This window comes from Nicotiana tomentosiformis, chromosome 2 (genome assembly GCF_000390325.3).
Source record: "Nicotiana tomentosiformis chromosome 2, ASM39032v3, whole genome shotgun sequence".
NCBI classification, from domain to species: Eukaryota; Viridiplantae; Streptophyta; class Magnoliopsida; order Solanales; family Solanaceae; genus Nicotiana; species Nicotiana tomentosiformis.
In genome coordinates, this window is record NC_090813.1 from 106,502,035 (window position 1) to 106,513,160 (window position 11,126).

General features: G+C 35.1%; 2 protein-coding genes across 2 annotated transcripts; both read left to right on the top strand.

Annotated features, from left to right (window-relative positions):
- Window positions 1-4,440: 4,440 nt before the first annotated feature.
- On the top strand, window positions 4,441-5,316 carry LOC138905350 (uncharacterized). The gene is made up of 2 exons (XM_070193859.1): window positions 4,441-4,624; window positions 4,763-5,316. The coding sequence occupies exons 1-2, from the start codon at window positions 4,441-4,443 to the stop codon at window positions 5,314-5,316; spliced, it is 738 nt and encodes a 245-aa protein (XP_070049960.1).
- Window positions 5,317-5,591: 275 nt separating this feature from the next.
- Window positions 5,592-7,234, top strand: LOC138905351 (uncharacterized). Its single transcript, XM_070193861.1, has 3 exons — window positions 5,592-6,011; window positions 6,100-6,183; window positions 6,350-7,234. The coding sequence occupies exons 1-3, from the start codon at window positions 5,592-5,594 to the stop codon at window positions 7,232-7,234; spliced, it is 1,389 nt and encodes a 462-aa protein (XP_070049962.1).
- Window positions 7,235-11,126: the final 3,892 nt, after the last annotated feature.

The following is an 11,126-nucleotide window of genomic DNA, read 5'->3' on the forward strand; positions in this document are numbered from 1 at the left end:
CATACTTAGCTTATCTTAGCTTCCACGTATGCCGAAATTTTCGTGCAACTCATATGTTCTCGAATATTACTCTTGATTCCCGTTCCTTAGCCATAGTAGGTGCCACTTTCTCATGGAGTGCATACAACGTTGTAGTGAGATTGTTTTTATATGATCATTCCTCACTGTGCTTAGGTTGAAGCCTTCTTCCTTATTTCCTCAGCCAGTCTTTCATTGTAGTACTTAAGGAGACCTTCTGGCTCTTGTAAAGTTACAAGCTTATCACATCGTATACTTGACGGAATTTTTGATGTTCTTCCCCGCCTATAATTATTCGTAGTTACTTATTTCCACGCCCTTGTGCTTGTAGGGTTGCTTCTTAACTAATATTTTAACTGTCTTCCTAGTGTCATTCTCTTTTATTTACCTTTAACTATCCCAACTCCTATCTGAATATATCTCAAGGATCACGATGTCATATCTGCGAGACTGAATTCCCCATGTTGGGGTTCACTATGTTCGTCTTGTACAATCTATTGATTTGTATGTGTCCTCTCATTTAGCCATAACTCGACTCTTCATGAATCAACTACTAACTACTCGTTGACCCATTCTCATATCAATATTCCGCGTAATCTTTCTTGGGTTATTTCCTTGTCTTAACTTACCTCACGTACTGGCTCCTTATCTATCAATAACATCCCGGACAGGAACCCTTACTTCCTTTTCTTCGCATCGTGCTTACATATAGTTCTGGAATCATAGCATATCTGTAACATTTGGATAAGTGCAATCTCATCCCTTTCTCATTTTTTTTCTTCGCATTCTTCCCTTACCATTCCATAACTACTAGAACCACTTAATTCTGACTTAATACCACTCTATATTACCCCCTTTAGGGGAGAATTAAGATTTAGTGTTAAGATGACCTACGTATAGATGTTTTACCTTCTCATCTGTGGCATAGTTTCACATCATCGATGATCCTTACTCACCTCGCAGTAATCCTTTTGTACTAAGGATAACAAAATTCCTCGCTCGCGAGGGTGACACTTAGTGTAACTAGCATATACAATCCCTTAAGCTTAACTTTTCTCACCTTGCTTACTTTGGGGAAACGTCTTCCTGAATGACCTTTAAAGGGTATTCTTCTGTCCTCCATTCTATTATCACCGCGACGCAATCTCTAAAATTCTCATGATGCCGACTACTACTCAGTCCCTTGTTCATGCTTAGTTTATCTTGTTCATCAGTCCATGTTGATTTCTTATTACTCTAGGGTCTAAATTTTTCTTTTGGTAGTCGGGTTGGAGTCACGAACTTATTTCTCGAAATGAGGATATGACTTTATGGCCTATACTCTTTTGTTGTCTCAAGGCCTGTCACCTCTCATATTTTCCTTCACTTGAGTATAGACTCAGTAATACTGTCATCTTTTTTATCTACCGTTATCGTCCATGTATCACATCTTACTCATAATGCTTCATTAACTCTCTTCTTATTTTTCGCTAATATTTATGTCTATTACTTTATTCAGAAAACTTCAACATGACATTCTTTGCTTTTAGCTCCCCTTGCTCCATCCCCTGGCTCTTCGGGTTGCCTAACATTCCCGATCTACTAGGGACGGGAGCCACACTAAGGTAATATTTATCCCTTCAAGGTTTCTAGTGCCTACCTTTGTAGTACTCATATCTAGCTGTACTATTTTAGAGTGTGCCATCTGGGTGTCTCACAAGGAGATCTATTACCACATTTGCAATACCCTTCGAAAATGTCAACTAACACAAACAATCCATTTACTATTTTGGGTTACTCTAACCCCAGCCAGATCCTAATATTATGTCCTTCTCTTATACTATTTTTGTTAGCCCCCATAGGGCATAAATGAGATAGGTGGGACCAATTGTACATACCTCTGTTATTGTTGAAGGTAACTCAAAAGGCTCATATTCCTCTGCGATAATTTTCATTAGCTGGGTAGCTCGTACCCTTTTTCATCTTGCTTCTTTTACTTGCTGAAACTTGTATCTACCTTCTAAATCTCTCATTGCTTTTCACCATATGGATGGATAGATCTTCTTGCCTTAAGGCTCCTTATCAAGAAGCTTACAGTTCTTAGTACCCACATGTTCTGCTGAAGACTTTACATTTACTCATCATAAGCATCATAAAAAAAAAATCGAGTTCCTCTGACACAACTTTTCCATAGCCACATTTAATCTCTTACCAACCATCCTTGTAGATGTAGGCATCGTCGTATTCCGAATAAGATAAAGTTTAGGAAATTGAGTTCTTACAACTGAGCTCTACCACACGATCTAGAGTAAGAAGAAAGAGTGATAGTCCTAAATACCTTGTAGCCTCCTGCTTATAAGTGTGGTGCACAATACACCCATAAACAAGACTCTACTAGATACGGCTTATAGACTCCCTAGGACAGAACTGCTATGATACCACTTTTGTCACGACCCAAACCGATGGACCGCGACGGGCACCCGGTACCTTACTCAACCGAATACCAAGTATTATATCTTTCTTATTACATCATCATATACATGTGACATACATGCTTAATAGGCCAAAATCATCATTTATAAACTCAAAACATAAGCCGACAAGGCCGTACTATCTTTCACGTACACGACATATATCTATAAGCCTCTAAGAGTACATAATTATCATAAAGGTCGGGACAGAGCCCCGCCATACCAAACCATACACATCTAAATCATACTGACCAAACAAGCAACTCCGAAGCAAATGGAGTGCACCAATATCTTCTGCTGAGCTGATCGTCTACTTGAAGGACTCTCGACCTGTCTATCGAGACCTGCGGGCATGAAACGTAGCGTCCCCAGGCAAAAGGGACGCCACTACAAATAATGTACCAAATATGTAAGGAATGAAAATCAGTAAATAATAGAAATGAGAGAAACATGGAGTAAAAGACTTGACATGTGCGTGTGCATAACTCAATGAGTCATTTCATTTTTATAATGTCATGATATGCGTATAAATGTAATACCATGCATAGGTATATGCGTTCATAGCATCATCAAACTTTTGAGGGCATCTCATCATATAATTTCAGCCACTGTGGGCAAATCATCAACGTATACTAGCTGATCAGGTGGTGGTATGTATGTAACGCCGTAACCTTTTCCATATCCCATATATATACATGTATATAACGCCATATAGTCATGCGTCAATATGCATGTATAAATGCATGAAATGCATATGAAACACGTTAATAGGATTTTCTCGGAATGTCATAAAACTAATATGCCTGTCGGATAAATTTTATCAAATACGTATTTTTTTGAGACCCATGAACAGAAGATATAATAATAATTCACATGGGGAATCAAGAATATAGACACCCCTAATATTTTTATGAATAGAGTCATTTATGGAAATTGTGCATTTGCTCGTTTCGTTTGTATCGTATTGATCATGCCAAAAAGAAAGAAGGGATAGCCTTAAAATACCTGAACCGATTCTTTTTTGTGTAATGGCGGATCGAAGTAGGGAAAAATTCGTATGATATTCTTGAGAAATATTATATCAGGCTTTCTTTGAATTCGCATTTCACATTAGATCTTGTAGCATTTTAGAGAATTTCACGTTGGACCTTGTAGCATCATCTCTTCAAAGAATTTTCACGTTGGACTTGTACTTGCAAAGAGCTCCCTTTTGAGATTTTCAGCCATAGTATCATTGTTGCAAACAAAAATATATTCACCAACAGTTTCATTTCTTGGCAAAGATTCAGCTGGTGGCAAAGTCTTAAACCTTTTATTAACACCATTCTGTTTTTCACGTTGGCAGTGACATTTTTCTTCAATTATGTAGGAAGATGCTTTCTTATCAAAGAGAGTGGGCTCCACTTGTGATGACTAGCCACCAAACTCCCCTAACACATGCCACCTAGTCTTGTAATTTAAGATTAATCATCAAAGTCATATAGGGCTGCCACGTTTGGGGGGTAAACTTATACAAAATATTTTAATTAATTACCAATCCCTTAATTAACTTGGTAATTAGCCACTAGTTCAATAATTAATCAATTACCCACATAATTAAGAATTATTTCTACTTACTTAAAATACTACTCACTTCTCACATACCTTATACATCCTACTATCATGGTCATGTGGCACCTTGTATGGTACTAGTCCATAAATACCGGATATTTTAGCTCGGGCCGTATTTTATCCCAAAATATCAAACTTCGACGAAACTCATTTTTTTCGATTTGCTTACCCTCTCGCCTTCATGAATTTACTCATCACTTGTTTGATATGGCATAATGCTTATAATCTCAAAATATTATTATTCCTGAGCTTACGTCGATTAACTTACGACGAAATTTTTAACGTACAAAATTGCGGGATGTGACATCTCATTTTCAAGCTTTTATCAATTTATTTATGGCGTACTCTCACGTACAAAAATATGGGGTGTAACACTTGGGCTGATGTGGTGGATTTTAATAACTGTGTAATGGAATGTGGTCTGTTGGAACTCCCTGCACAGGGTAACAGGTATACTTGGAGTGACAAACATGATGAGCAAAGAAGTTTTTCAAAAATTGACTGGATATTCATTAATGAAGAATGGTTTGATATTATGCCAGATTGTACAGCCAGATTCTTGCCATAAGGAATAAGATATCATTGCCCAGCCAAAATATTCCTAACTACTGAGAGACAGAGAGTTCGAAGATCTTTTCAATTTTTTAATGTGTGGATTAAGCACCGGTAATTCTTGTCCATAGTTAGTGAAGGTTGGAACTACAATATAGAAGGATGTAAAATGTTTGCAGTATTAAGGAGGTTGAAAGTACAAAAGAGAAAGTTGAAAGCCTTGAACACTCAGGCTTTTCATAATATTGTTCCTGAAGCAAGTGAGAACATGATAATACTAAAGCAGGCACAAGTCCAACTTCAAAAGTTCCCGTCCAATCTAGAGTATCAACAAGCAGAAAGAAGCAACGCAACATGGATTAAGCTGAGTGATGATAACACCAGATACTTTTACTTAGTCATCAAGCATCGGAAGCTAAAGCAAGCAATCACACAGCTTAGAGACAGTAGTGGTAATTGGCAAACTAACCCTGATACCATAGCTAAAATATTTGTTGATTATTATGAAGATCTACTAGGGAGGAAATCAAATGGTAGGATACATGCAGTAAGAGGGATCTTAGACAATGGTCCATTGCTCTTAGTGAATCAACAACTGGAGATGATGAAGCCATTTACTGAGAAAGAAGTTAAACATGCTATGTTTCAAATTGACAACAATAATAGCCCTGGTCCTGATGGGTAAGGGAGTGGATTCTATAAATCGACTTGGTCAATAATAGGAAGAGATGTCTCTGATGCTGTGTTGGAATTTTTCCAAACTGGGAAGATGTTGAGGCAAATTAACTCAACCAATATTGCCCTAGTTCCTAAGGTGGAAGTACCAAAAAATACAACTCAATATAGACATATTGCTTGTTGTAATGTCATTTATAAGTGCATTCCCAAAAGAGACTAAAACCAGCAGTGCACCATATAGTGTCAGCTAGCCAATCAACTTTTGTACAAGGTAGGTCTATGATGCGCAATGTGCTAATTTGGCATGACCCACTAAGGCACTACAACAGGAAAACATCTCTAGGATGCTTAATGAAGATAGATCTTAGGAAAGCTTATGACATGGTGAGCTGGGAATTTTTAGAGGAAGCATTGATAGGTTTTGGTTTCCCTGACAGATTCATACAATGGATTATGGTATGTGTGACTACCACAATGTTCACAGTAAAGATAAATAGAGAGGGTCATGGCTACTTTGCAGGGAAGAGAGGATTGAGACAAGGAGATCCACTATCTCCCTTATTATTTATTTTAGTTATGGAATACCTCTCTAGATCTTTGAAGATTATCAGTAGGTTGCCTGATTTTAGGTTCCATCCTATGTGCAAAGAGTTACAGCTGACACATCTCACCTTTGCAGATGATCTGATGATTTTTGTAAAGGTACTGAGAATTCTGTAAATAGAGTCATGGAAGCATTAGATCGTTCTAGCAGAGTCTCAGGCCTGATTGACAATATGAAAAAATCCAGCATGTTTCTAGTCGGAGTAGAAGAAGGAGTCAGGGACATGCTGTTAGCAAAAACAGGATTTGCACTGGGCACATTTCCTATCAGGTACTTAGGTTTACCTCTATCACCAAGGAAATGGAATAAGATTGATTGCCAAATGTTGATAAGGAAGATCACACATAGGATAACTGTCACATACTCTAAGAAGATGTCTTATGCAGGGAGATTATAAATTGTCAATGCAATGCTCTTTTATATACATAGTTTCTAGGGGGATATCTTTATTCTACCCCAAAGTATGTTAAAAGAGGTGGATAAACTATGTAAGGAATATTTGTGGGAGAAGACTGAGGGACAGAAGAAAGTAGCATTGGTTGCATGGGAGAAAGTTTGCTGCCCAAATAAACTAGGAGGTCTGAATGTGAAAGGCTGCAAAGTATGGAACATGGCATCAATAGGAAAGTTACTATGGCAGTTGGTAATGAACAAAGAGTCCCTTTGGGTACGATGGGTTCATGGTGTTTATATGAAAGCCGACCATAATATTTGGACACACAGCCCTCCTATGGATAGTAGTTGGTATTGGAGGGAGTTAAACGCACTAAAAGGAAATATTCAAGGATGGTATTCACAAGACAAATACATCCTACCTTCAGGAGGTAGCTACTCTATAACCAACAACTATCTTGCTATGATAAATCAGCAATCACGACTAGAGATAGCAGACTTGGTATGGACTGTTGTGGCTCTATCTCGACATAGATTTGTCATGTGGTTGGCAATTCAAGGGAGACTACTTACGAAAGACAGACCAATAGGGATGCAAATCCCTGTGGAAAACATAAACTGCAGGTTGTGCGAAGAAGAGCAGCTGGAATCAAAGGAGCATATGTTTGTCGACTGTGGTTGGATTAAAGCAATTAGACAAGAGATCAACCAGTGGATAGGACAGTCAGTACAGGAAGGAGATTTCAAGCCGATATTGAAAAGGATTAAAAGGAAGCATTGGAAGCAGTTTAAAAAAGAGGTGATAGCAGCAATCAATGGAGCAGTGATATACCACACTTGGAGAGCTCAGAATTTTAAAAAATTTCAAGGCAAAAATGTACATAGAATAGAGATAGTAACACAAATAAAGAAGGAAATTACAGAGTGAGTAGATCATATAAGGATGTCAAGGAAAGCTTATAGGTGTAGGAGTTTTGTCCAACGGCTACTGTGTAATTAGATATTATTGAGTTGGGGATCTCGATCTGTGGTCAGATTAAGGTTGCCTTATAAGTGTAATTGTTTTGATGTTAATGGTAATTTTACATTGTTAAAAAAAAGTATCGGTGTGTTTGGTACGAAGGAAAATGTTTTCCTGATAATGAGTGGTTTTATTACTTATTGTCTCTTGTTTGGTTGGTGAATAAAAAAAAATCCGAAAAATATTTTCTAGTGTTTGGTTAGAGAATATAAAATATTTCATGTTTCCTGTACTCCTTTCCACCCTCCGAGACTCTATTTTTTTCAAGAATTTAATTATTCTTTTCACGATTTATACAAACCCAAAGGAACTAATGTGCTATTTTACTTTTTCACACAACAACATTGGAATTTGAGCTCGATAACTAAAAGAAAATACTTTTTTTGTTGAAAAAGAAAGTATCACTTCTACAACATAAAAAGAAATTACTCATTTTGTTGAAAAAATACTTTTTATATCTATCTACAATATATTAAAAACAGGAACCCCTTAATAAAAAGTCAAATTATATCAATACCCTTCTTATTTACTTAAATATATTTTCTGATTAAAAAAAGTAATTTGGTGCCTAAGAAAAGCCAACGCTTCAGCCTTCATACATCACTTTCTAACGTTGCCACCGTTTAGTTGAATGAAGCAATGTCTTTTACAAGACACTGGTCAATTAAAACTCTAATGTGGTGACAAACATTGAGTCCAAATAATATGGACAAATCCAAGGGAATTATCACAGGCATACACTACGATTATACAAACCAACGGAAAAGCAATTCTCTTTAATGGAGAAGTCATTACGAGGGTACTTTTCTTTAGAGAAAATGTGTCTCCTTGGAAAGAATAACAAGCCGCAGATCAATTGCAGTAGCAATGGGGAGAATTCTGGTTGTCAAACAGTTGCTTGGCCCTAAAACACGTAGTTCGGAATCCAAAGTGAAAAAATGGGATGCACAACAATGCAAAGGAATTGATACTGGATAGTGGATATGTGGTGCCCAATTCCAATCCAATTGTCCACAATTTTACGGACTAAAATGGTAAAAGTTAGAGGCAAGTAGCACTAGAAGATTTGTACGGGACTAATCACACAAAGTAAAATCGGTTAAGGAGCAAATGGCAATAAAATCGGGTTCTACCTTCTTAACTTTATTTATTAATGAATTTTTACCCTTCGTGATTTTTGTAAAACTTATTTTCATTATTAATGTAAGCGTCTGTGGCAAAATTAGGAATTTTATTAAGGGATATTAGAATATAGAAAAATAAACACACAAAGAAATAAAGAGAATTTAACATATAGTATACATATAGATAAAATTAAATTTTTTACCTAACTATAGTGTAATTTTTAGGGGAAGAATTGTCAATTGACAAGGTGGCTCTGCAATGATTAGGGTAGATCTCTTATGAGATGAGTTTCTACACATAAGAAAGGAGTTTATAAAAAAAAAACAATTGCACGGAGTTTAGTTTCGTGGACTTAAAAAGAGAAGAAACGCATATAGAAGCGGAAAAATGTGGGCTGCGATTGTTGTCAAGGGAGGAATTATAGTTAGATATATGGTAAAAAATTTTTTAATTAATCTCTTTCATTTTCCGAAAGAAGTTAGTACAAGGTTGTTAAAGTAAACTTTTGGATTTCCTTTTGGTGTTTTTAACCATTTCTCCGTTGGGGTACTTACTCTAACTTTGTCATTTACGAAATATATATCTCATTGAGTTGAAAATTAAAAAATTCTTTTAGGGTGGTTCAATTCAATAGAGGTAAGAGTAGTTGTCGCTACGATATGCCGAACAATTTTCATCTTTGGCTTTATAATTTCTTTTATAAATAAAGTCATAGTTCACTCAACTCTGAGCAATTTTTATTTTTTTTTGGTAAGTAACAAAATTTTATTTACCAAAGAGAACCATTTACAACACAAATCAAACTTTTATTTACTTCTTCTAGGATTGATGCCAAAAAAATGATCTTAATGATTTCAAAATGAAGTACAATTGGTTGATGGTTGTTGGTCCTATATATCTTAATAAGATCTCATAGATAAAGCTTTAGTATATAGGAAAAATTAAAATTAGGCAAAATATTTATTATCCTATATAAGTACATGAGTATGAATCGTTTTGTCGGGAGATGTTTGCATAGTTCTCTTAAAGAAACTTGAGTCCTTTAGTTAAAATCCTATACATATGAGGAGTTTACACGGTAATAGAATTATTACTGTCTAGCTTAAGTTAATAATCTATTTGCAAAGTTTAATATTTGTTTGAAACGAACATTTAAAACTTGATATTTATTTGGAATAAATTTTCATGTGAAGACTATTATTGTTTTTCTTAGATTTACGATTGTATTCCAATGTAAATTTATTTTGTACTCTCCTAATAGGTTACTTGAATTATTTGTTAAAGTTATTTAAGTTATTATCTATTTCTAGAACGAATGTAGTTTTTATGATGAAGTACAATAAAGAATCTCTCTCTCTCTATATATATCTCATAAGCTAAAATACATATTTATCTTTTCTCTCATTTTTTTTGCCATTTCCCCATTCAGTTTATGTTTAATAATTCCAAAAGTCACAACCTAAAACGTTTCCGTTACCAAAAGCCACACACACACACAACCATTTCCACAGGTCACAACCTAAAATGTTCCCGTTATCAAAAGTCACAAAGTAAACCGTTCCTATTATTTAGGAACACCAAAGTCATCAATTTTGTCATGTGGGGTAAATATAAGAATAAGATATAGATGAAACTAAAACTCTATGCTATGTGAGTAGGGTAACAAGAAAAAGGTTGAGCAAGGAGAGTGGAAGATGACAACGATAAAGTATGTTTGCTACTGGGCATGTCATGTTTGTTTTTCTCCTAATTATTTTCTTGCCCTTTAAATCAAAGTATATTTTCATTTACTGGGCATGTTATGATTGTTTTTCTCCTAATTATTTTCTTCCCCTTTAAATATTTTGTTGATATTATCACAACTAACTTCTTTCTCCCTTTAATTTGGTAGCCCGATCCAACAACGAATTGAAATATTTACTTATTTATCTACCAGTTTAATTTTGTCATTTTATTGTTCGTTTATTAATTGCGATGTAGTATTTTATGTTTTGCTTTATTTATTATTTTTGACATCTAATAGATACTATTTTGTTTTTCTTTCTTCTGCCGGTATAGTAATTTCTTTCTGGTTTTATGGATGGAGTAGCTTGGATTCTTTATTTTGCTATATACTTTTACTGCTCCTACATCTATGATCATCTCAACCTTTAAGCTATTTGTGTTGAAAAAGTAAGAGAAACTATTTCAAGAAAAACATTTGGCGATTTTGGATGGGAGATGGGATTGATGTGAAGAAGGGAGGCAAGTGGAAACGGTAACGACTTAGAGACAAAGGAAGAAAGGAAAAAGGGGGGGGAAAAGAGAAAAGTTATGACACGATGACCACATTTTTCCTTTTTCTCCCTTTTTAAAATCTTTTTCCCATAATAGAAAATAAAGAAAATTATACTTACTAGCTACAAAGTAAGAAAACTCACATATATATCTTCTTGCGCTAAAACTAAATAAATAAAAATAGAAGTTACTCTATGTGTATTATTTGTCGTAACTTAAGATGTCTAAATAGTACAAGAATTAAAAAGAAAAACGTATTAATCTATGTTTATTTCCGTTGTAATAAAATAAGAATAAGAATGACCAATCCAAAATAGAATAAAATCTACACTAAAACAAAATTGGACTTCCTAGATTTAAAAATTGGAAGTTCGAAAAGGGACGAAAAAATATAAGT